The sequence below is a fragment of the Chiloscyllium punctatum genome, chromosome 48 (genome assembly GCF_047496795.1).
Source record: "Chiloscyllium punctatum isolate Juve2018m chromosome 48, sChiPun1.3, whole genome shotgun sequence".
NCBI lineage: Eukaryota > Metazoa > Chordata > Chondrichthyes > Orectolobiformes > Hemiscylliidae > Chiloscyllium > Chiloscyllium punctatum.
In genome coordinates, this window is record NC_092786.1 from 48,551,681 (window position 1) to 48,579,170 (window position 27,490).

The 27,490-nt window shown below is 41.5% G+C and overlaps 1 protein-coding gene and 3 pseudogenes across 6 annotated transcripts; all 4 read right to left on the minus strand.

Moving 5' to 3' along the window:
- Nucleotides 1-27,490, minus strand: part of LOC140468992 (UDP-glucuronosyltransferase 2A2 pseudogene) — a 67,647-nt pseudogene that overhangs the window by 25,319 nt on the left and 14,838 nt on the right.
- LOC140468826 (UDP-glucuronosyltransferase 1-2-like) lies at nt 211-2,299 on the minus strand (annotated as a pseudogene).
- On the minus strand, nt 5,634-17,214 carry LOC140468987 (UDP-glucuronosyltransferase 1-2-like). 6 transcript variants are annotated; one of them, XM_072565150.1, is made up of 4 exons: nt 16,695-17,214; nt 15,250-15,536; nt 8,635-8,681; nt 5,634-8,460 (listed from the first exon to the last, which is right to left on the minus strand). In XM_072565150.1, the coding sequence occupies exons 2-4, from the start codon at nt 15,276-15,278 to the stop codon at nt 7,052-7,054; spliced, it is 1,485 nt and encodes a 494-aa protein (XP_072421251.1). In that variant the 5' UTR covers nt 15,279-15,536; nt 16,695-17,214; the 3' UTR covers nt 5,634-7,051. The 6 variants fall into 6 exon arrangements, with proteins under 6 accessions (XP_072421251.1, XP_072421252.1, XP_072421253.1 ...); XM_072565151.1 differs by lacking the exon at nt 15,250-15,536; XM_072565152.1 differs by lacking the exon at nt 8,635-8,681.
- Nucleotides 22,848-24,543, minus strand: LOC140468989 (UDP-glucuronosyltransferase 2A1 pseudogene; annotated as a pseudogene).

Here is a 27,490-nt window from a genome sequence, read left to right on the forward strand (position 1 = left end):
CTATAGCTCAAATCCTCCAACCCTGGCAACATCCTTGTAAATCTTTTCTGATCCTTTCAAGTTTCACAACATCTTTCCAATAAGAAGGAGACCAGAATTGCATGCAATATTCCAACAGTGGCCTAAATGAGTAGCATTGAAAAATATTTATGGTACCATTTTCTCTGGCTGAAACTCATGTTGTTATTCAATTGTGAGTTAGAGATTGGTTCATTGAACTGTGGTGATGGGATGGTTAGGAAATGAACCTTGAACCATGGGGTGTCTTAAGTAATAAGCAAGCATTGGACCTATAAGAAAAGCAGAATCAGTCAGTATTAAGTCACAGTCTGCATTTTCAAGTTGTTCTTACAAACCTTTGTTTTCAAAAATAATAATATTTAACTCTTGTGTCTAAATGTAACATGCATAAAAAGATAACATTTCACTTTGGAACACAACAGAATCTCAACCATTCTCTAAGGCTTCCAGTGCATTTTGTACCAAAGTTTGTCTGAAGTCTGCAGTTGGATTTTTTTCCCAGTTAATCCTGCATTCCAATCAAAATGGATTGATATAGATCAGGCCTCCCTTTGATGGATCATGATTTTGAAAAATAAAACACACTGAGATTGTGCCCACAGTTCTTCAATTAGAATGCTCCTATTGACCCAGTGACTTCCATCAATAGGAACAGTTAATACATTAGCCCCTTGTGTAATTGGGCAAGACAGTGTGATGATGATAACCAAGAGCATATGCAACTTGGACCCTTATGTTCAATTCAAAATAGTCCAATTTGAGAGTGATTCAGATCCTGTTGGAGAATTGAAGGGGAATGCTGCATAGCATAAATTTTAAAACATAATATTAAAAGTAGAAGCAGGCTGAAGACTATTGGCCAATGAAACTGTTGTTTTTCACTAAGCTAAGGCTGATGTGCCTCAAATCTACCTTTGAGAATTTCCTTTTTGCCAGTAATCTATTCAATTCATTTTCAACGCATTCATTGACTGATTGTCCAACCTTCCTCTCGGAGAGAGAATTCACTGATTCTTAACCCTTGCTGATGAATGTTTGTCTTACACTGCTGCTGCAACCATGAATTCTAGACTCTCTTGTTTAGAAATACAACTTCTCTGACAAATTTTATAAGAATATTATTCTTTGCTGTGCCATTATCTTTTAAACTGCTAAATTCCAGAGATTGTGTGTCTATCCTGCAAGCATTACACCTAAGACGTGCCTCTGAAATCAGATACCAACCTTGTGAACCTTTAAGCAAATCACTCCTGATTTAGAGAAGGAGACCAAAACTTTGCACAGTTCCCAAATTTTCACATTCATCATTCCCAAGTATGGTGCCAAGATCAAAGTTGACCAGTTCCAATTAAATGCTATCAACCTAACTATGTTTCTCTCCCTTCAAATGCTGTCTGAGTTGCTGAGTATTTATAGAGTCATACAGTATACAACCAACCCCTTCACTCCAACCAGTCCATAATCCCAAATAATCCTAAACTAAACTAATCCCACTTACCCACTCCTGGCCCGTATCCCACACGTACTTAGACAAGTGAATTTTAAACATTGTAATTGTACCCACATCCACTGCTTCCTCAGGAAGTTCATTCCACATGTGGACCACCCTCTGTGTAAAATATTTGTCCCTCATGACTTTTTAAAATCTCTCTCCTCTCACCTAAAAATGTGCTCCCAGTCTTGAAATCCCCCATCCTAGGGAAAAGACATTACTATTAATTCTATCTTTACCCCTCATGATTTTATAAACTTCCGTGCAATCACTGCTCAGCATCCTGTGCTCCAGTGAAAAAGGTCCCAGCCTATCCAGTCTTTGTAACTCAAACTTCCATACCCAGCAACATCCTGGTAAATCTCTTCTAAACCCTCTATAGCTGAATAATATTTCTGGCATTTTTTGTTTTCTGTTCAAAGGTCAGCAGATGAATTGTTCCTGCTCTGCTCCCATCGAGCACTCATTTTAACCTCACTTTTTTGATGGTATATGAGGATCCCTGGAAATCAGTCATAAAAGGCCATTTTTGGCATGCCATGACGCACATAAGACTGTCCTGGAATTTGCGTCCACCCCTTAACAGGGTGTCTACTGCACTAAACCACTGGGTAAATGTGTCAGGAAACCAGTCAGGCTTTTCAATGCGCTCCCTGGAAGCTGCAGCATAGCAACGATCAGTTTTCTAGAGGCTTGGATTTCCCACCACAACCTTGGAATTTACTCTCTGTCACCTTTTGCTGGAAACAGCATCGATTTACCTGAGTCCTGGTTGCTCCTGTACATCGTTCTAGTCACACACACTCTCCAGTCAGGAGTTCAAAATGAGCTCTGTTGTTTATTGTTACACAGTGAAAACATTCTCTTGTTAGCTCAGGCATCGTGATGTTGTTTCTATTGATTTCCAACATCCCCAAATAGTATTTATGAACAGCTATTGGAACAGGAGAGGGCTTTTAAGTCATTTAAGACTGTTCTGTCATTCAATGGTATAATGACAAACAATTTCAAATAACCACCTTTGGCCCATATGCTTTAAAACTTCCAATGGATAAAAGTTTATTAATCTCAAATTGAGGGTTTGCTTGACCTATTTTTTTATATTCATTCACGGTAAGCATTATAAACTTCTGTGCAATCACCGCTCAGCATCCTGTGCCAGTGAAAAAGGTCCCAGCCTATCCAGTCTTTCTTTGTAACTCAAACTTCCAGCATTTATTACCATCCAGAGGGCAGTTAAGAGGCAACCACATTGTTGTGGGTCTGGAGTCACGTGTAGACCAATCACAAGTAAGGTTGAGAGTCTCATTCCCTAAAGGTCTTTAGTGACGGGTTTTTCCAACAATTAGCAATGGTTTTGTAGTCATCATTAGACTCGTAATCCCAGAATTTTTATTATTGAATTCAGAATTCTAACATCTACCATGGCAGGATAGAAATCCAGGTCCACAGATCATTATTACCTGGGTCTCTGTGTTGACAGTCCTGTGATAAAACCACTAGGCCACTTCCAACCCTTACCCACTGCCCTTTGTGAGTTCCAAATTTCTTCCAAAGTTTTCTTGTAGAGCTATTTCCAAGCTTTACTCCTGAAAAGCCCAACTTGAACATATGGACCAAATCATCTAATCCTAGAATTAATGGTAGTGTCAACATTAAATCCTCGATTCTTACTGCTAAAGGCCAATTGGAGCCTTTAAAGCTGCTGGAAATTAATACTTCCAATGAATTTAATACAGATATTTGTTCTAAAAGTGTGTATCTTTCAGAAAACCAAATGCAGGGCAAGACTTTCCCCAGCCACTCAGCAGCTTGAGCAATGATGAGAAATATGGGAAAGTCATAGAGTCATAAAGATATTTTAGTGCAGAAAAAGATCCTTTGGTCCAATTCATCCATGCCGACCAGAAATCCTAAATTAATCTAGTCCCATTTGCCAGCATTTGGCCTATATCCCTCTAAACCCTTCCTATTCATATACCCATTCTGATGTCTTTTAAATGTTGTAATTGTACCAGCCTCCACCACTTCCTCTGGTAGGTCATTCCATGCATGCACCACCTTTTGTGTTAAAAAAATTACCCCTTAGGTCCCTTTTAAATCTTTCCCCTCTCACCTTAAATCTATGTCTTCTAGTTCTGGAGTCCCACACCCCAGGGAAAAGACTTTGACTATTTACCCTATACATGCCACTCATGATTTTATAAACCTCTATAACGTCAACTTCCAACACTCTAGGGAAAACAGTCCCAGTCTATTCAGCCTCTCCCTTTATCTCAAATCCTCCAACCCTAGCAACATTCTTGTAAATCTTGTCTGAGCCCTTTCAGATTTTACAACATCCTATAGGAGAGAGACTAGAATTGCATACAATATTCCAAAAGTGGCCTAACCAATGTCCTGTACAGCTGTGACATGACCTCCTAACCCCTATACTCAATGTTCTGACCAATAAAGGAAAGCATACAAACACTTTCTTCACTATCCTATCTACCTGTGACTCCACTTGCAAGGAACTATGAACCTGCACTCCAAGGTCCCCTTGTTCAGCAATACACCCCAGGACCTTACCATTGTGTGTCTAAATCTCAATGTCAAGGAAATGTTCTGATTTTCTTCATAAACATTGAATGACCAGTTCTAGATCTCGCTAGTAAGTACAACTATCTCATTTCCAAGCATTTGCACATCATTATCAACTGATCTTGCCTCAGTTGTATGTAGTTAGTTGATCCCCCCTCCATTGCATCAATACTTTGGATCCACATATTGCATCTGCATGACCTTAAGTAGATCAGAGCTCCATCCAAAGACATGATATTGGTTTCCTTGTGAAATTGATGACTACATGCAACATTGTGGGAAGTGTACATGTTGTTTCATTGTGGCTGATGTGAAGGTTCCAGAGTATTGCTACTAAAATACTACTCCACTTCAACCATTCCCCTCAGATTACTCATCCAAGGTGGAACCAGGGTTTGGAGGATTCTTTGTGGTGTTGCTCTCTCTGAGAAAATAGCATCGAATATGACATTAACCTTAAATGGCAGACTGTCATTATCTACAGCCTTTGGAGAATCAAAGCAAGTGGATACTAAAGCTGTCTGGGCCCAGCATCATCGAACTGCCACCCCATGATGTCTGCTTGCTCTCAATGTGATGTTTTGAATGCTTAGGAGCTGGGAAGGTGAAAGCAGTCTGGGTCAGCATTCAACAGAATTTCGGAGGATGAGGGGGGAGTCGCATTGACACTTAGAGAGTGCTGAGAAGCATGAATTGAGTGAAGGTTCAAGAGAATGTTTCACTAGCAGGAGAGACTAGGACTCAAAGGCACAGCCTGAAACAGAGAGGACAACCCTCAAGAACTGAGATGCAGAGGAATTTCTTCAGCCACTGGGTGGCTAATCTGTGGGAACCCATTTCTGCAGAAGGCTGTGGAGGTCAAGTAATTGAGTGTATTTAAGACAGATAGATAGGTTCTTGATTAGTAGGGGTATCAATAGTTATGGGGAGAAGGCAGGAAAATAGGATTGAGAAACATATCTGCCATGATCAAGTGGCAGAGCTGACCCAATGGACTGGATGATCTAATTCACCTTCTATATTTAATAGTCATTTGATCAAAATGGGGTCAGAGCCTGGAAGCTACATCACAAAGACCATGACAGGTCAGTGTGGTGTCATGAGCAATGAGACTGACATGAACCGAATTCATACCTCCTTCCAGATGTTTGAGTAGGGTGAAGACATCATTCAATCTTCCCATTATCTCCAGTTATTATCTCGCTCCTAACATAGTTGTAAATGCCTTTGGATTCTCCCTTATTTAACCCTCCAGTGTTTTTTTCATCGTCTTCCTTGCCTTCCTACCTTCTTTTCAAAGTAACTTGCTGCACATTCTATACACCTCTAGGGTTTCAGGTGTGCTCTAAGCCCTTGGGTTCGACCATAGGGTTCCCCATTTTCTCCTTATCCAATCCTGCGCATTCCTCAATATCCAGGGTTCTCTGAACATTTGGTCCCACTCTCTTCCTGGATGCATGTTTGGAAGTGTTACCAGTATTTGCAAAATCAACAACGAAAATGGACAAATCATTCAAAAGCTTTATTTATTCTTTATTAATAATTTGATCGTTTCATTAACAGGTGTTTCAAATCAATTGGTACAAGGACATTGTTTTTATGGGTTAAGAAATATGATTCTTCATTTAGCATTAATGAAGGTTATCTCACATCAAGAACAAGAAACCATTGCCAAGTGTAGAATAATCTTTGTCTTCAAAACAATATTTTGTAAGATCACATTATTCTTACAATGGTCACCTTCGCTCTTTCAAGATTTCGGTAGAATTGCATAACCCAACGCTTTATAAAACTTGATGCCCTTTTTTGTATGTAATGATGTAGTGCTGTATGGAGTTCACAGCAGTGTAAATGAAACCAGCTGCTTATGCCTGGTGTGCATTCAAGCATATCGAAGCTCACTACAGAGAAACTTACTTACAATAGGCAGTACATGACCACACAAAGAGAGGGTATAGGAGAAGCATCAAATTTACTGATATATGCAAAAACCTGGCAATCTTTGGACATGAAAGAACAGATCTGATGACTGGGATCAAATGGGGATCTTTACCAGTGAACGTCAGAGATCTCACAAACTTATTTAAACTCTCCACCACACATTGAATTGTGTTTGATCTCTCATGGTCAGTATACCTTTAAGAGTGATCATTGCTCAAAGTTTGGGAGAAGACAAGCAACATGAATTCGACTGGGACAACACTACCGTTATAGGGCAAGCCAAACAGAGAACAGCCAGGGAATTCCTAGAGGCATGGCACTCATCCACAGACTCTATCAACAAACACATCAACCTGGACCCAATATACCGGCCACTACAGCGGACAGCTCGAACTGACAACCGGAAGCGGCAGAGACAGGCCACTATAAATGCCGGAGAAAACAGCACAGAAGCGCTTCACAGGAGGCTCCCAAGCACTGAGGATGTCACCTAGACAGGGGACGAAACGTTTGCAAGACAAATTCCCAGCTCGGCGAAAAGAACCACAACAATGATCATTGCTGTATCATAGCATGTGACCTTACGGTATAAAAGTCAAGGACTCCATCTTACTTGAGATCACGTGTGGCACGACAGGCTAATGAAAGCAACCTGCTTTTAATAACTAACTAGTTAATGTGAGCCCAAATATTGATGTGCCCATGAATGTAATATTTGTATATCTTATTGTGCTGTAATACATGTCTGTTGCATTCTCCAATACTACATCGTCTATATGTTGTCTTCTATGTTATGAGGATAACATAAGCATTGTTGCATCAGATAAAACATTCTACTCAATAGAAATTCACTCTTCATACCCGCTCTTATTGACTAATAATCACTATTGACTGGCATGCTTTTCCAGTGTTATCTCACCAAAGTTTGCTTTAAAATTAAACATAATTGTATTTGATACAGGAATAAAGGAGTCTACTGTCAATGTAATACAATTCAAAACCAAAGCATAAATCTTACTGGGTCTTTTGTTTCTTCTTTCGAGATATATTACAAAGCTTCTTCAATAGCAGGACTAACAATGTAGTAAACATGAAGAACAAAGACACCAGGAAGATCATCACATCTACACAATAGTAAACATACCACGGAAGTTTGTAAGATGCTGAGCGTAAATGTGCTGCCCCTTTGTGTCGGGCAACGTACTCAATCCAGAAAATAGCTCTCTCCATTGGAGACTCGGGTTGGTCTCTGTGGAGAGCAGAGAGTTTCTGCATGTTCTCCCGATAAGATGTGTTATATATAACCTCGTTAATTGCCTGCAGTAGATCTGTTGACTGCATGGTTGCAATGTTCATCACTTTTGCTGCACCTCGGACTTCAAGTCTGAGTAAATTATCAAACTGGTCGAAAAGCAGAGGTATGCCAACTATTGGAACCCCATGATAGATGGCTTCATAAACTCCACTGGTGCCACCATGAGCAACAAAGACTTGTGTCTTTGGGTGTCCTAGCAGATCATTCTGAGGGATCCATTTTGACAGCAATATATTATTTCCAATGTTGGGAGGGATCTCTCCATCATACCTCCAGATAATTTTCTGAGGCACTTGAGCCAAGGCCTCTGCTATTTTCATTGTGATATGCATTGGCAAAGAGTTGACAATGGTCCCCATTGACATGACAATAATCCCATGTTCCCCTGAGGACTGGACAAATTCTTCAAGCTCTGCCTCTAGAGGTTTAGATGGTTTACACTGGAATCCTCCAACATAAACGATATTGGGCATGGTGGGTCTTGGGAATTCAAATATAAAATCTACTCTCATCAGCCACACATCTGCACTGAGAAGAACAGTCTCAACGTCTGTGTCTGGGCCCAGATAGCGATGGCAGAGATCATTGTACATTGGCTCAACTAAATTGTTTAACATGAGTGTTTGAAGCAGATTTTGACATACGTTTTGCGTTCTTTGAAGAAAACTCATTTTATCTGTCAATCTGGAACCAGGGGTTGGGACAAAGGACAGTGGTGATGGGGCAGTTAAAAACTGAGCTTCTCCAGTAGTAACCCATCGGACATTGTACACTAAGGGGATTTTGAAATAATAAGCCACGATCGAACCAATAGGAAAAGCAGGATCGGTCAGTACTAAGTCAAAGTGGGCAATTTCTAGTTGTTTTAACAAATGTTTGTTTTGAAAAATTGCAATAATACACTCTCGCGACCATGCATGACAATTGAGGAGAAAAGACATAGTTTTGTGTTGAAATGCAAAAGAGTAATAACCATTCTGTAAAGTTTCCAATGCATTTTTTATTAAACTCTGGGTAACGTCTGCACTGTTATTATCTCCAGCAGCTCTGTGCACTCCAACCATAATGGATTGATATAGATCAGGATTCTCTTTAATGTACAAAGTTCCTGGGAAATGAAGCACAGAAATGTTATGTCCACGTGGTTTCAGTTGTTCAATTAGAATCCTCATATTGATCCAGTGGCTTCCATCCACAGGAACAACCAATATATTAGCCCCTTGAGTAATAGAGCAAGACAGGATGAAGAAGACACTGAGTGTGAATGCAATCTGGAACCTACTTTTCCATGCAAGACAATCCATATTGTGAGCAAATAGCATCTGGATCCTAATGGAGAATTGAAAAGAAATGTTGTATAACATAAGATTCTGTGCAATAATAAAATAAGAATATGTTTAGACCAATGTGAGGTCCTACAATGTTTCCATAATGCTGAATTACCTCAAATTTCCCTTCCCCGAATTCCCTTAGAGCCCCAAATATACTGATGTCATTCTTGAATTTACATTGTCCTCTACAGCAGATAATCCTGGAGATTTATACCACTCTGAAGAATTTTATCCTTTTTCTAATATGATGACCGTGGGTTGTGGACTCTCTAGTGGGGAAACAGCCTCTCAGCTTCCTCCCCAGCGAACCCTCAAAGAATGTCATATTCGCAATGAGATTAGCTTTCAAACTTCAGGTGAAATATAAGGCTTTTCAGGTCAGCTGTTACTGATGAGTCAAATCTCTGAACTCAGGAATCAACCTTGTGAAACTTTGTTCAACTCTGCCTAAGGCAAATCAATCATTAGTTAGGTAGGGAGACCAAAACTGTTCTCAAGGAATGATTATTGAATCTCTCCAGTGTGGAAAGAGGTCATTTGGCCCATTCGGACTACATCGACCCTCCAATCAGAATGCCATCCAGACCCAGAAGCCCAATTCTGTACTGTAACCATGTATTTACCATGGCCAATCCACCTAACCTGCATTTTTGGACTCTCCAAAGTCTATTATTAATATTGCAAGCCTTCTTCACTCACTGTAACCACTTTGCAATAAAATGTAATTGCTCATCACCAATTACAGCTGGACACAGATTGTAGGATTGGCAATTTGATGAACAACAAATTTCATTGCAGTGAGGGAAGAGGTGCCATTCACTGAAGTAGTGATCTATACTTTCAATTCAAACGTGGACGGAGCACGCAGATCTGTTTAAAAGAGCATGACAGTCAGTCAGTAAAAGACATAAGTCTAGAATAAGCATGTTGGAGAACACTAGAGAGTTGAAGTTGAGAACATGCTATATACAGATATAAATAAATGAATGTTGCAATACATTACAATTCGGAGAGCCTTATTTAGGGATAAGGGACAATGTTTAGGTAGCAGGAGCTGGGGAAGGAAACTTGAAAAACTGAAAGTAATGTTAAAATAGGGTCAATGGGCCACAACTGAATAAAGAAGACTCCAGAAGCAGGGTAGCACCTCAGATATCATTCAAGGTGCATTTGAATAAATGGGAGGGCGGGGTTCTGGAAAGGCAGACAACATGTTGGAAGACTTCAAGACATAAAAGGAGGACACTGACTTATGAGTGTATTCTGCCATTGGATTTGCAAGAGTATTTCTCTTGGAATTTAAAATTCTTCTGCGCATTGTCCAGGTCTCTAAGAATGAGGAACAAAGAAAATTTACAGCCCAGGAACGGGCCCTCTAAGCCTGAGCTGATCAAATCTACTGTTGCCCAATTCCTAAGCATCTATATCCCTCTGCTATTCAAGCATCTGTCCAGACACACCTTAAATGAATCTACCGTGCCTGCCTCTACCACCTCTGTTGGCAACACGATCCCGGCACCTATCACCCTCTGAGTAAAGTACTTTCCGCGTGTATCCCCCTTAAACTTTTCACCTCTCACCTTGAACATGTGACCTCTCGTTATTGAATCCTTCACCCTGGGAAAAAGCCTATCTCTATCCACCCTGTCTCTACCCTCCATGATTTTGTAGACCTCAATCAGGTCTACAAAAATCTCCTTTTTTCTATTGAAAACAATCCTAACCTACTCAACCTCTCTTCATAGCTAGCACCTTCCATACCAGGCAACATCTCGTAAACCTGCTCTGCACCCTCTCCAAAGCATCGACATCCTTTTGGTAATGTGGCAACCAGAACTGTACACAGTATTCTAAATGTGGCTGAATCGAAATCTTGTCCAATTTTAACATGACCTGCCAGCTCTTACACTCAATACTCTGTCCGATTAAGGCAAGCATACCATATGCCTTCTTGACCACTCTATCCACCAATCACATGAGTACCTGCCACGTACAAGCTGCCCGGCTCACAGGACAACTCCATGCAACCCTGTCATGGTAGGCGCTCAAGACGTGTCAGAGTGTGAGCATGGATACCACCATTACACGTGGGGACACCTCCCATCTTGCACGTGGCAGGTACTCATGTGACTCAGCCAACATTGTCGATCTTATACGTTGCAGGCAAGGATGCCCTGAGGCATGGTACACTGGGGAAACCGAGCAAAGGTTACAACAATGGATGAGTGGGCACCACACAACAATCTACAGACAGGAGGGTTCCCTCCGAGTTGGGGAACACTTCAGTGGTCCAGGACATTCGGCCTCGGACCTTCAGGTGACCATCCTCCAAGGTGGACTTCAGGACAGGCAGCAGCGAAAAGTGGCTGAGCAGAGGCTGATAGCCAAGTTCGGTACCCATAGGGAGGGCCTCAACTGGGACCTTGGGTTCATGTCACATTACAGGTGATCACCATTGCGCTATACACACACACATAGACACGCACACAGGCACTCATACACACCCTTACAGACACACACACTTCCACACTCACACAAGCATCCTCTCAGAGACTTAGACCACGCTACACTCATGCACACACATATACACTCTCTCTCAGACACTCACAATCCCCCACCCCAAACTCGCACACACACTCCCACACTCACACATGCACCCCTCACAGACTTAAGACACTCTATACTCACTACACACACATATACATTCTCTCTCACACTTACAACCCCCAACCCAGACACACACACAGACAGACATAGAGCCACATACACACATATATTTTGTGGGGTGAATTTGTACTTGCAGAGTTACATTGTACTTTGCTCAAAAACTGCATGAATTCATGTAAAACTCTGTTATCTCACTTTTTAGATTAGAAGAAATTTAAACATCATGGCATAGACAGAGAACACAGGGGGCTAACACCTTCAACATATTGTCTAGCTAACATCCATTGTTACAGCTAACCTGAGAATGCAACTTTTAAAAAAGGTCTTGTTATTTACACATGAAAGAAGTGAAACTATCATGATATTTGAACAGATGAAAGACTCAACAGACAATCAAAGTATTTTTCAATGTATAATTTCAGTTACATCACACTGTAAATTTTTGCTACAAATTCTGTGCCTTAGAATTGTTTCCTCCACAATCACCTGATGAAGGAGCGGCGCTCCGAAAGCTAGTGTGCTTCCAATTAAACCTGTTGGACTATAAGCTGGTGTTGTGTGATTTTTAACTTTGTACACCCCAGTCCAACACTGGCACCTCCAAATCATGACGCTAGAATTAGACTTCCTAAAATGCATCATCTTACATTTGCCTGGATTGAACTCCATCTGCCACTTCTCCATCCAACTCTCCAGTCTATCTATATTCTCCTGTTTTCTTTGACAATCCCCTATGCTTTTTGCCACTCCACCAATCTTCATGTCATCTGCAAACTTACTGATCAGACCAACAATGCCCTCCTCCAGATCATTTTGTATATCACAAACAACAGTGGCCCCAGCACTAATCCCTGTGGAACACCACTGGTCACCTTTCTCCATTTCGAGAAACTTCCTTCAACTACTACTCTCTGTCTCCTGTTTATCAACCAGTTCTTTATCCATCTAGCTAGAACACCCTGCACACCATGTGACTTCACTTTCTCCATTGGTTTACCATGGGGAATCTTATCAAACACCTTACTAAAGTCCATGTATATGACATCAACAGTCTTTCCTTCATATACTAACTTGGCCACTTCCTCGAAGAACTCTATTAAGTTGGTAAGGCACAATATCCCCCGCACAAAACCATGTTGCCTATCACTGTTATGCCCATTCTTTTCCAAATATAAATAGATTTTATCCCTCAGTACCTTCTCTAACAACTTTCCCACCAGTGACGTCAGGCTCACTGGTCTGTAGTTACCCGGAATATCCCTACTGCCCTTCTTGGACAGGGGGAAATACATTAGCAACCCTCCAGTCCTCTGACACTTCACCTGTGTTTAAGGATGCTCCAAAGATATTTGTTAGGGCCCCAGCTATTTCCTCTCTTGCCTCCCTCTGCAACCTGGGATAGATTCCATCTGGTCCTGGGGATTTGTCCACCTTAATATCCTTCAGCCTGCCTTCCCTCCTTAGGTCAACATGATCCAGAGTAAACAAACATCTATCGCTTATCTCAACATTATCATATCCCTCTCCTCATTTAACACTGTGCAAAGTAATTATCGAGAATCTCACCCATTTTCTCAGATTCTACACACATCCTTCCTTCTTTATCCTTTAGTGGACTAACCCTTTCTCAAGTTACCCTCTTGATTCATATATATGAATACAAGGCCTTGGGAGTCTCCTTAGTTCTGCTTGCTAAAGTTATTTTATGACCCCTTTTAGCCCACTTGATTCCTCATTTAAGATTGTTCCTACTCTCCCGATATTCCTCCAAGGCCCGTTCTGTTCTTAGCTGCCTGGACCTTATGTACACTTCTCTTTTCCTCTTGGCTAGTCGTACGATTTCTCCTGTCATCCACGGTTCATGAATCTTGCCTTTCCTATCCCTTATTTTCAAAGGGACATGCCTATCCTGCACTATATTCAACCTATCTTTGAAAGCCTCCCACATATCAAATGTGGGCTTCCCTTCAAATAGCTGCTCCCAATCCCCATTTCCCAGCTCCTGCCAAATTTTGATATAATTGGCTTTGGTCCAGTTTAGTACTCTTCTCTTAGGACCACTCTCATCTTTGTCTACGAATATTCTAAAACTTACAGAATTGTGGTCACTATTCCCAAAGAAATCCCCCAATGCAACTTCTACCACCTGGCCTGGCTCATTCCCCAACACCAGGTCTAATATGGCCCCTTCCTTCATCGGACTATTGACATACTGCTCTCGAAAACTCTCCTGCATGTTTCTTACAAATTCTGCCCCATCCAGACCTCTGACACTAAGTGTATCCCAGTCAATGTTGGGACAATTAAAATCTCCCATTACCACCACCCTGTTGCCCCTACATCTTTCTATAATCTGTTTACCTATTTGTTCTTCTACCTCATGTTCACTGTTGGGATGCCTGTAATACAGCCCCAACAATGTAACTGCACCCTTATTTCTCAGCTCTATCCATAATGCCTCACTGTTCAAGCCCTCCATAGTGTCCTCCTTTAGTACAGCCTTGATATCATCCCTGACCAGCAATGCAACTCCTCCCCCACTTTTACTTCCCTCCCTGTCCTGTCTGAAGCATCTATATCCTGGAACATTTAGTTGCCAATCATGCCCTCCCTTCAACCAAGTCTCTGTGATTGCAATAATGTCATATTCCCAGGCACCAATCCAGCCCTAAGTTTATCTGCCTTGCCCACCATACTCCTTGCATTAAAGCATATGCACTTCAGGCCGCCAGTTCTTTTGCATTCATCTGCTCTCTGCCTACTCTTCCCGTTAGTAATGCTAACTTCATGATCCTTACAGTCTCTAGTTTCCACATCACTTTCTACTAGTCTTCTCTTCTAGTTCCCAGCCCCCTGCCACATTAGTTTGAAACCTCCCCAGCGGCAGTAGCAAAAACTCTCCAAGGATATTAGTTCCAGTCTGGTTCAGGTGTAGATCATCCAATCTGTAATAGTCCCACCTTCTCTCGAACCGCTCCCAATGTCCCACAAATCTGAACCCCTCCCTCCTACACCATCCCTCGAAACACAAGTTCATCCCATCTGTTTTTTTCACTTTTACCCTGGCTAGCACGTGGCATTGGTAGCAATCCTGAGTTCACTACCTTTGAGATCCTCTAACTTCTCTCCTAACTCCCTGAATTCTGCTTTCAGGATCTCATCTCATGTTTTACTTTTATCATTGGTGCCTGTATGCACCACAACAACTGGCTGTTCACCCTCCCCTTTCAGAATGCACCGCAGCTGATCGGTGACATCCCTGACCTGAGCACCTGGGAGGCAACATACCATCTGGGAGTCTCATTTTTGGCCACAGAATCGCCTATCTACTCCCCTTACAATAGAATCCCCTATGACTATGGCCCCACAACCTTTTTCCCACCCTTCTGAACAGCAGTGCCCGCCACGGTGCCATGATCCTGGCAACTGCTGCCCTCCCCTGGTGAACCATCTCCCCCAACAGTATCCAAAACGGTATACCTGTTTTGGAGGGAGATGACACCTGCACTGCCTTCCTGTTCTTTCTTTTTCTTTTGGTCACCCATTCACTGTCTCCCTCAGCAATTCTAACCTGCAGTGTGACCAATTCACTAAACATGCTATCCACAACCTCCTCAGCATTGTGGATGCTACACAATGAATCCATCTGCAGCTCCAGAGCCGTCATGCGGTCAAACAAGAGCTGCAGCTGGACACACTTCTTACAAGTGTAAGAGTCAGGGAAGTGGTTGATGTCAAGCAAGAGGCACATGCCATGGGTCTGAGGTAGCAATGCACTTCGATATATGAAAGAAAAAACTTTACCAGGGTTCTTTTCTTCTGGTTGGGGGGGGGGAGGAAATACTACACATGTAGTATCTCAGGTTTAGCTGCTGCATAGATATATACTAAGTCCTTACCTTCCCGGCAACCTCCGAGTCTCCAGCATCACCTTCGCTCTATCTCCTGCTGTTCCCAGACACGACAAAGGCACAAATAAAGGCAGGTACCAACACAGCCCTCCAGACCATGAGCTTAGTACTGGATTCAAAGTCTTTGTTATGAAACACTTTGTTGTTCAGATGGCCAAAGGCTGCTCCTGAACACTGGAGATTATAGTGATTGTGATGAGATCAACTAGCTGGACCTCTTACAATATGAGCTCCCTGTTTGAGGCTCTTAGTCTGGTCAAATCGTGGAACCCTGTCTGAAAGATAAAAAGGGGAGTGACAGAGATACTGACACTCAGAGAGCTGACTGTGAAGAGGCAGGACTAAAATCTGTTGGACTATAACCTATTGTTGTGTGATTTTTAACATTTAAGCAGTAGTTGGTTGTACACTTGCCAATGGGTCAAATGCTGGAAAATTAAATTAGATTCCCTACAGTGTGGAAACAGGCCCTTCGGTCCAACCAGTCCACACCCACCCTATAACCTGGTGTTTTGTGTTTTTTAACTTTGTCCACCCCAGCCCAACACTGGTTCCTTCACCTCATGACTGCTTAAATGTTATGAGGGATTTTGTATCTCAACTTTACAGGCAGAGAGTTCCAGGTTCCTACCAGCCTCTGGGTAGTTTTTTTCCCTCTTATCCCCTCTACACCTCCTGCTCCTAACCTTAAACCTATGAAGCCCATTCCCTCCACTGAATTGAATTGAATTGAATTTATTGTCACATGTACCGATGCAGAGTGAAAAGTTTTGTCTTGCAATCAGTGAAGGCAGATCACACAGTTGACTAGCATAGATATATAAATAATAAGGTAAACAGTGGCAAAATCAAAAACACAGGTACAGGCGAATATTAAAAGTTTGTGAATCCATTCAGTATAAAATATAGTTATTAGTAGTTATTTAAAAGTATGCAATTAAGTTTAAAGAGTATAGAACGATTGTAGGAAATAGGAAACTTAGATCTGCACTCAGGAGCTGGCAAGGAGAGACCATAGCTAGCGCCATCTTCATCAAGGGGAAAATCTCCTTAGGCTATGCCCCACACATAATGACACACCTCAGTCATGTCCCCTTTTCACCCTCAGCTCATCCAGGTAACACACCCAACTTTGTCAAATTTCTTTTCATAATCTCTCCTCTGATCCCTGACATATCTGGCCACAGCCCACATCACTCGGACCACATCTATCAAATGCATGTTTTGCTTTTGCTTCAGGCTTCGGCAGTAGTTTGAGGAGAGAGAGAGATTCCCGCTCTGTTCACACATAGCCATCATTTTAACCTGTCTTGATTTGGAAGTTGACTGTAGGCCCACTTGGCTCATGTGGAGATCGTTCGTGAGGCAATCGGAGCGGCAACAACATGCACGGGCTGTGAAGCCACAATAAAAACATTTCAAAAAGAACTCACCTCGCTGAAATGAACTGAAATCCTCTGTAAGCCCGCAGTGAACATGGGACCCGCAATCAGACTCCCTGGGTCTCTGCTGCTTTCAGCTCTTCGCCGCATCCTCTGTGCGATTTAAACTCTGGCCACATTGTGACAGAAAAATACTGTGCAGAGCTTCTAATTTCAAATCAGTCCTAACAGACAGAAAAACGTTGCTAAACTTCCTACATTCACATGAGACAGATGCCAACACTCCCTGGCCTCCTGCCAGGAGTTTAAAAGGAAATGTTCGTGTCTTCCTCGCTTCACTCGTAAAAACGTTCCCTCAATAGCTCAGACATTCAGTCTGTGTTTCATGTTGATTTTTGCTGCAATAATTGATTTACTACTTCCCCAAACCCGCATCGATATATTTACACTATCTTTCTGTACATGTTCCTCTCCGTAATTAAAACAAAGGGGAGGGACAGTGGCCCAGTGGTTAGCACTCGATTCCCACCTCGGGCGCTTGTCTGTGCAGAATTTGCACATTCTCCCTGTGCCTACATGTGTTTCCTCCCACAATCCAAAGATGTACAGGCCAGGCCAGCTGAATTGGACATGCTAAATTGTCCATAGTATTAGCTGCATTAGTCAGGAGTAAATACTGTATAGGGTAGCTGAATGGTTCTGGGTGGATTACTCTTCAGAGGGTTGGTGGGGACTTGTTGGGCTGAAGGGCCTGTTTCCACACTGTAGGGATTCTAATTCTAAATTCTTACAATGTGGACTGAGAAAGGAAATGGGCGAGGGCAAGGTGAGAGTCAAGAATGTGGTGCTGGAAAAGCACAGCAGGTCAGGCAGCATCCAAGGAGCAGGGGAGTTGACATTTCGGGCAAAAGCCTTTAATCAGAAAGGAACCTCCTGCCAGGAGTTTAAAAGGAAATGTTTGTATCTTCCTTGCTTCACTTGTTAAAAATTTTCCCTCAGTAGCTCAGATATTCAGTATGTGTTTCAAGTTGTTTTTTGTGGCAAATATTGATTTACTACTTCCCCAAATCCATACCTATATATTAACATTATCTTTGAATGTGGACTGAGAAAGGAAATGTGAGGACTGCAGTTGCTGGAGGTGAGAGTTGAGAGTGTGGCGCTGGAAACGCACAGCAGGTCAGGCAGCATCCAAGGAGCAGGAGAGTCCTCGTTTCAGACAAAAGCTCTTCATCAGAAAGGAAATGGATTGGTTTCAAAACAAAGGATCACAGGCAAGATTACTGCACTTTTTAATAGCAAGTTTAATAGCTACTCTTTATAAATGCTGTATATACTGCTTTTTGTTCAAGCAGTGGGCAGAGGAGTACTAAGATAGTGGTAAAGCCCCCATGAGACCAGACCATATGGTTGCTCTTTCATTTGAAAGAGATGGCTGCTGGTTGTTTAACTTCAGGTGAGCGGAGAGTCCCTCACAGTAACCTCAGCCAGTGCAGGAATTGAATCTGTGTTGTTGGTGTTACTCTGCAACACAAACCAGCCAAGCAAGCAGCAGAGTGAACCAACTCTTTGTGCCATGACAGATTGGTCATGCATGCTTAGTTAATTGATCTGAAAAGTGATGACTAATTATCAATGATAATTGCCTTCTGCCTACCAACAATTATGTGATTGGCTCCCAGGTTGTTGAGCAGCTTGAGGGTGTGATTAGTTGGTGAGAAGCCGAAGGATCTCTAAAAAGAAAGGAGCTGCCCTTTTCTCTGCATAAAATGAAACACCTCAAGCCTGAAAACAGCCAGTTTATTTCACTCATCAGTTCCTGTAGGCTTGAACTTAATCAATATATCAGCGACTTTATTAATATGAACCAGTCACTCTGTGCCTCCTGCAAGTGAGTGAAACAGAAACACAGAAAATAGAAATAAGAATAGGCTCTTTGAGCCTGCTCCGCCATTCATTATGATCATGGCTGATCATTCAACTCAAAACCCTGTTTTCATGTACAGCCTTTGATCCCTTTTGCCCTAAAAACTAGATCTACCCCCTTCTTGAAAATATTGAATCATATTGGCTCAAAAACCTCCTGTGGCAGAGAATTCCACAGGTTCTTGACTGTCTGGATAAAGAAATTTATCTTCATCTCAATGCAGCCTTAAATGGCCGGCCCTATATCCTTAGACTGTGCCCTGTGTTTTGAACTCCCCAGTCATCAGGAATATCCTTCTTGCATTGAGGTCCTTTAGAATGTTATAGGCTTCTATTAGATTTTCCCTTTATTCTTCTAAACTCCGATGAATATTACCTTAACTGATGAAGTCTGTCTTCAATCTGCCAATCCTGCCATCCCAGGACCCTCGGATAATGAGACCAAAACTACACATCAATACCCAGCTGTTATCTCACCAAGGCCCTGTACAAATGCAAGACATCCTGCTCCGGAACTCAAATTATCTCCCTGTAAAGGGAAATGTGTCGTTTGCCTTTTTCACCACTTGCCGTTCCTGCATACTTAATTTCAGTTACTGGTACACAAGGACACACAGGTCTCATTGGACTCCCCATTTCCCAATCTATCACCATTCAGAAAATGATCCACCTTCCTGTTTTTTTTTTGTCCCATAATAGATAACCTCACATTTATCCACATTACACTCTATATGCTGTGCAGTCATTCACTGACTCAACCTGTCCAAAACACTGAAGCATCTCTGCAACTTCCTCACAATTTAGCCTTGTGTTGTCTTCAAACTTGGAAGTATTACATTTAGTTCTCTCATCTAAATCATTAACATATGTTGTGAATAGCTGAGGTTCAAGCATTGATTCCTGACATACCCACTAGTCACCAACTGCCAATCAGAAAATGTCTCATTTGTTCCTACACTTTGTTTCCATTCCACCAGTTAAAACCCTATCCATCTAAATACACTACCCTCCAACTCCATATGCTTTAATTTTAATGCTAATTTCTTATGTGACACGTTATCGAATGCCTTGAAAGTCCAAATAAACCACAGCCACTGGCTCCCCCTTATCAGTTCTACTAGCTACATTCAGTGGCAGAAGAAAGAATTTTGAGAAACAATCTGCCCTGTCATACCAAAAAGATTATCTCAGTGATTGCTCTGGACACGGATTGTTGAACTATCTTCCCAGTCACTCCCTCCACCTTTAAAACTCTTTCTTGTGCCTATATGTATGTGTGCATTTACTGAGCTTTGTAAGTGAGTTAGACATTTAACTAATTATCTGTCAATGGTCCATATTTGTTTATTTGTAGCTAGAATCAATTGATTTGTATTAATTAGTAATGCTTGTTAAATACAGAAACCTGGTCCATGCTTTCGATCAACCTTGGATCTAAAGGACATGGAAACTGGGAATTCTGCAAAGTTTTATAAAATAATCTTTAATTGTTGTTATGATTCCAAGAGGAACAGGGCTGGATTTTCAGTGAACTACCTCAGTTAGACATATCATTATTTTTGATTTGTTACAGGAACAGAAGTCCACTTAAACCTGTACTACCATTCCGTGATATCCTGGCTGATCTGTGAATTATTTCCATTTAGCCACCATTGCCGCATATCCCTCATTGTCTTTGGTTAACAAAACTATGCGAGATTTAAAGTTTGTAACCACCCTACCGTAAAATACCATAAGTGGAACAGACTTCCAAAACTCTACTACCTTTTGCATACAGAAGAGCAACCAAGCTTCGTTCATGAATGGACTCATTCTAACCATTAGACTCTGCCCAGCACTTCATAGAATCCCTACAATATGGAAGCAGGCCATTCCGTCCATCGAGCCAACACTGACCTTCTAAAAAGCATCCGACCTAGACTCACTCCATCCCTGCATCTCTAGGCTTCCCGTGGCCAATCCACTGAGCCTACATATCCCTGGATACTATGGGCAATCTAGCATAGCCATCCACCTAACCTGCACATCGTTAGATTGTGGGAGGAAACTGGAGCACCAGGAGAAAACACATGTAGACACAGTGAGAATGTGCAAACTGCATACAGACTGTCATCTGAGGATGGCATTGATCATGGGTCCCTAAAACTGTGACCACTGAGCCACTGTGCCACCCTCTAGACTCCCTAACCAACAGAAATAGTTTGTTATTATCTATCCTATCATCATGCAATAATATGTTGAACATTTTGATCATATCACCTTTTAACCATCTAAATTCCAGGGAATAGAATCCCAGTTTGTATAAATTCTTTTTATTATTAAGTCCTGAGAAACTAGCTATGTGTTTAGTGAAATCAGTGCTGAATTGTTTCCAAAACCAGTACATTAATCCTAAGATAAGATGGCCTGAACTGAACACATGACTACATATGGTCTTGAGTATTGTAACTTGAACTTTGTAACTGCAGCATAGTGTTTGCTCCTTGGCATTCCAGTCTCCAGATATGAAGGCCAATACTCCTTGAGCCTTTTTGTTTTTTTACTAGACCTGTCTATGACATTTTAACAAAGTGTGCTCATAATCACCTAAATCTATTTGGGTCTCAAATATTTCATGCCTCTCACCATTTTTAAGTGCAGAGTGGATACCCTCACATATACCTATATCAAAAGCATTTTTGTCACAGTTTTGCATTTCACTTAATGTAACTGCATTTTCCTTTTAATTGTATATTTCCACGTATGCTGGCACTATCATTGTGTTACTGGTAAACTCAAATATGTGGCTCTTTCAGACAGTGAGCTAGGAAAATTCACATGATGCTCTGAAATGTTTCAAACTACTTTGTCACTTTATTCTTAATTAAAATCTCTACTCAGCCCACAGCATCAGACGTTGGGATAACTGGTCTGAAAATCTCCGTTTTCCCTCAGAAAGCTTTTTGTTGCTTGATTCCAGAGCATCCTGAATCAGAATACCATCATCTCAGTGGCTAAACAGCCATGTGCATGTGAGAATCCAAAGATTAATGGAGGCTCCAACAGTCCTCAGAATAACATCACTACTGAAAGTAAGCTTCCACTATCTGATCCTCCCCTATACTGCTTGACAGATTTAATGGAACAAAAAGCCAAAAAAAAGGCAGAATGTACAAAATAAAAATACAAAAGTCTAGTCAAAAGTTGGCTTCCCACCTGACTACCAAAACCCTAGCTAGAAAGTTCAAATGCCTCAAAAGAATTAAAGTTGACATTCTTGTTCATTGCTTCCATTCCAGTGGTATAGCTCAGCTTAAAATCTTGTCAAAAGTTTTTTTCTGTGGCCAACACTCACAAACCCAAAGACAACTTATTTTTTGACTCTTTTCCCAATTTCTCAATGTTTGATATGAATGCTGCTCCAAACCGCAAAATTAATGTCAAAATTCTTCATATTATGTACACAAATATATCTCTAAACTGTATTTCTAATATGTTGGCATCATTATTGATTTTGCTGTCCCAATTAAAGCTCACAGCCTAAGTTGGATTTCAGTATACGCATGCCAAGCAATTCCACAAGTCGCTTTCTGAGCAATTAAATTATTAGTTATTTATTAAACAGAATTGAGATTTTTGTGAAGACAACATACTGCAGGTGATATGGAAATCTGAAATAAAAGCTGAAGATATTGGAAATACTTGAAATCATGCAAACGCTGTGGAGAGTTACAAGTTCAGATTTTGCAGCTTTTTAGAATTGAAAAGTCATATGCATGCAATAGGTTCTTACAATTCTAGAATTTGTTCGAGGTTGACAAATACAATTTGTTTTCCATGAACAAGATCCTACCAGTGTGATGAATAACTAGTCAATCAATTTTTGATGGTGTTGGTTCAGGCAAGAACATTGTTGCCTGTTGGCTGTTCACTTCACCCGGGACAACACCTCTGTTGAAGTATGATACTCATTTAGATGTCAAATTTGGGCAAGTTTGTATGCAATGAATTGTTGGATTGAACTCCATTTCCTTCTCAATAAAGATGAGAATACCAGTTGAGCAAAATAACAGGTAGTGGAAGTTTATTCTTGATTTTCCTTTTTCCTTCCTAGTCTATATCGATAATTTACTGCTGTCATATTCCTCATCCTACTTGGATCAATTTTATTCTACTATCCTTAAATCCCCACCCCTCAATAAATTCATTAGCTTTCTGCCCACTTTTAAGACTAAAAAACAATGCATAAGATATTGGAGCAGAATTAAACCATTTGGCCCATCAAGTCTATCCTGTTATTCGATCATGGCTAATATATTTATCAACCCCATTCTCCTGTCTGCTCCCCATTTCCTTTGATCCATTTACTAATCAAGAACTTATCTATCTCTCTCTTGAATACACTCAATGACTTTGCCTTCACAAACATCTGTGACAATGAGTTACACAGATTCACCACCCTCCGGCTGAAGAAATACCTCCTCACCTCAGTTCTAAAGAGTTGTCGTGATGTGGAGGAGCAGGTGTTGGACCAAGGTGGACAAAGTCAAAAATCATGCAACACCAGGTTATAGTCCAATAGGTTTATTCGGAAGCATTAGTTTTCAGAGCACTGCTCCTTCATCAAGTGGTTGTGGAGAATAGGATCATAAGACACAGATTTTATGGCAGAATGTTTGCTCCACTACCACTCTATCTGTGCCTCTCAGTATTCTTCAAGTTTGAATGAGATCCCCCCTTCATCCTTCTACACTCTGTCCTGTACAGACCCAGACTCTTCAACTGTTTCTTTCATTTCTCCTTTTCTTTAAATTTTAATTTTGTATTTTAAGATGGCGCCAGAGAATCGTGATTTTGTACACTTTACATTGTATTGCTATACTTGAGTTCGTGTTTTGGGGTGTCCTAGTAGATCATTCTGAGGGATCCACTTTGCCAGTAGTGTATTATTTCCAATGTTGGGAGGGATCTTTCCATTATGTTTCCAGATAACTTTCTGAGGCACTTGAGCAAAGGCCTCTGCCACTGGCAATGCAATATGCATTGGCAAAGAGTTGATAACAGTCCCCACTGACATGACAATAATCCCATGTTCTCCTGAGGACTGGACAAGTTCTTCAAACTCTGCCTCTAGAGGTTTGGGTGCTTTACACTGGAATCCACCAATATAAACAATACTTGGCACGGTGGGTCTCGGGAATTCAAATATAAAATCTACTCTCATCAGCAACACATCTGCCCTTAGGAGAACAGTCTCAATGTCTGTGTCTGGGCCGAGATAGCGCTGGCAGAGTTCTTTGTACATAGGCTCAGTTAGAAACTTAAAATTGGAGAGTTGAAACAGACTAAAGATGACGTTTTTTGTCCTTTGAAGTAAACTCATTTCATCTGTCAATCTGGAACCAGGGGTTGGGATATAGGACAGTGGTGATGGGGCAAAGAGAAAATGAGCTTCTCCATTGCTGAGCCATCGAACGTTATATACCAGGGGAAGTTTTAAATAATAAGCAAGCATTGGACCTGTAGGTAAAGCAGGATCAGTCAACATTAAGTCAAAATGTGCATTTTCAAATTGTTTCAACAAATCCTTGCTTTCATAAATTGCAAAATTTAGCTGTAGTGCCCAAGAGTGAAAGGCATGAACAAAAGACATCATTTCATACTGGAACTTAACAGATCCCCATAGTGTCCAATCAAACTTTAAGGCTTCTCGTGTCTTTTGAACTAAATTTTGCAGAATGTCTTTGCTCATATTTCTGTCAACGAATCCTTGCAATTCAACTGCAATGGATTGATATAGATCAGGCCGTTCTTTGATGTATAATGATCCTGGAGAATAAAGCACAGTGATATTGTGCTCAATACATTTCAGCTCTTCTATTAGAATTCTCATATTGACCCAATGACTTCCATCAACAGGGACAACCAATATATCAGCTCCCTGGGTAATTGGATAAGGCAGGGCAATGAAGAAATTCAGAGTGAATGCAGCATGGAACCCTCTTTTCCATGCAAAATGATCCATTTCAAGAGCAAGGAATTTCCAGATCCTGTTGGAAAATTGAAGATAAATATTGAAAATAGAGCATAAATTTAAAAACATGACTTAAAACATACAAGCAAACCTAGGGCAATTGGCCCTCTGAACCTTCCCTGTCTTACAATAAGGAGTCCTTCCAGGTGAAATAGAGGTTTATCCTCCTCTCCTCCAACCTAGTTTACTGCATCCAGTGCTCCTGATGAGGTCTCCTCTACATCGGGGAGACCAAACGCAAACCAAGGGAACATTTTAATGAGCGTCTCAGCCGGGCCCGTAAGGGCCAGACTGTCCTCCCAGTCACTGCCTATTTCAATTCCCCTTCACACTCCTCCAACATGTACATCCTCGATCTCCTCCATTGCCACAGTGAATCAGACCACAAATTGAAGGAACATCACCTTATCTTCCGCCTGGGTAGCCCACAGCTGGGAGGAGTCAACATTGAGTTTTCCAATTTCAAATAACCTCCTTTCCCATCCTCCGACTCCCTTTCCAGCCCCCCTCCTCCCTTTCATTCCACTTACCAATCCTTCTTTCCAGCTACCAACCAGATTCATTCCTCCCATTCACCAATCAGGTCATACCCACCTCCTATGTTTGCCTATCACTAGCTCACTGCTCTGCTCCCTTCCCACCCAAAACCCTTTCCCCCCACCACCTCTCCTTATCTGCAGCTCCCACTAACCCCCTCCCCCCCCACCCCCTCCATTCCTGAAGTATGGTTGTACATGAAATGTCCACTTCCCCACCTCCTGATGCTGCCTGGCTTGCTGTGTTCATCCAGACTCCTGCTTGTCTACTTTGGACTCTAGCAACTGCGTTTTTTTTTTGTTTCTTTTGAGAAGGAGTAGCTGAACAATTTCAACTTTACTTCCCCTTAATTTCCAAAAATATATTCAAATAATTCTTCAATGCATTGAGCACCCACAACTCACTGGGTAGACAATTGTAAAAATTCATAACCTTCTTAAGAATTTTTTCCTTTAGGGTGTAGGTTTGCTTGCTGAGCTGTAGGTTTGATATCCAGATGTTTCATTACCTGGCTAGGTAACATCATCAGTGGCGACCTCCAAGTGAAGTGAAGCTGTTGTCTCCTGCTTTCTATTTATATCTTTCTCCTGGATGGGGTTCCTGGGTTTGTGGTGATGTCATTTCCTGTTCGTTTTCTGAGGGGTTGATAGATGGCATCTAGATCTATGTGCTTGTTTATGGTGTTGTGGTTGGAGTGCCAGGCCTCTAGGAATTCTCTGGCATGTCTTTGCTTAGCCTTTCCCAGGATAGATGTGTTGTCCCAGTCGAAATGGTGGTTTTTTTCATCCGTATGTAGGGCTATGAGGGAGAGGGGGTCGTGTCTTTTTGTGGCTAGCTGGTGTTCATGTATCCTGGTGGCTAACTTTCTTCCTGTTTGTCCTACGTAGTGCTTGTGGCAGCCCTTGCATGGAATTTTATAGATGATGTTGGTTTTGTCCATGGGTTGTACTGGGTCTTTTAAGTTTGTTAGTTTTTGTTTCAGAGTGCTGATGGGTTTGTGTGCTACTAGGATTCTGAGTGGTCTCAGTAGTCTGGCTGTCATTTCTGGACAGGAAGAAAGTTGGCCACGAGGATAGATGAACACCAGCTAGCCACAAAAAGACACGACCCCGTCTCCCTCATAGCCCTACACACGGTTGAAAAAAACCCACCATTTCGACTGGGACAACACATCTATCCTGGGACAGGCTAAGCAAAGATATGCCAGAGAATTCCTAGAGGTCTAGCACTCCAACCACAACGCTATAAACAAGCACATAGATCTAGATGCCATCTATCAACCCATCAGAAAACAAACAGGAAATGACACCACCACAAACCCCAGGAATCCCATCCAGGAGAAAGATATAAATAGAAAGCAGGAGACAACAGCTTCGCTTCACTTGGAGGTCGCCACTGATGATGTTACCTAGCCAGATAACGAAACATCTGGATATTAAACCGACAGCTCAGTGAGCAAACCTACACCCTAAACCTCAACCTGAGCTACAAACCTTGCAAATTTTTTCCTTATTCTAATAGTGTAATTCTGAGTTCTAATTCTAGATCTGGTTCTAGTTCTATTACCTCATACTATAATATGAGTAATGAAACATAGTATTCCAATATCTTCAGAATAAAGCCTCTGTCAATTTTATAATTTCGTTTTAGATTAATGTTTCAAACTTCCAAACCCTCGGAAATTTGGCCTACTCAGCTAATCTGTCACTCATCAGACAACCCTGTTAACCCAGGAATCTATTTTGAAAACATTTATTGCTTCCATTCTAAAACAAATCTGTCCTTAATTTGGATAATCTCAAGGAGTGATTTCTCCAAAGTACTACACAATTTTAGCAAAACACCCTTACTATTTTGCTGCATTTACCTTTTGCTTTCCTAAGACTTTATGTAACTGCATCCTCTTCTTGTCAATGATCGAGACCATAAGATTTAGGTGCAGAAATCAGGCTATTTGGCCTATCGAGGCTGCTCTGCCATTCAACCATGGCTTTCTTTCTGCAACCTTGGATCCCCTTGGCAATTAAGAACCTATCTCTCTCGGTCTTTAGTATACCTGGCCTCCATGGCCTTTTGTGGCAACGAATTCTACAGATTCACCACTCTCTGACTAAAGAAGTTTCTCCTCATCTCCATTCTGGCTATGTAACATCACAGCCTTTACTCTAAGGCTGTGCCTCGGTCATAGTCTCTCCTGCCAATGGAAACATCTTCCCAATATCCACTCTGTCTAGGCCATTTAGTATTCTATAAGTTTCAATCAGATCCCTCCTCATCCTTCTAAACTCCATCAAGTATAATCCCAGAGTCCACAAATCTTCCTCATATGTTAGGCCTTACATTCCTGGGATCATTCTCATGAACCTCCTCT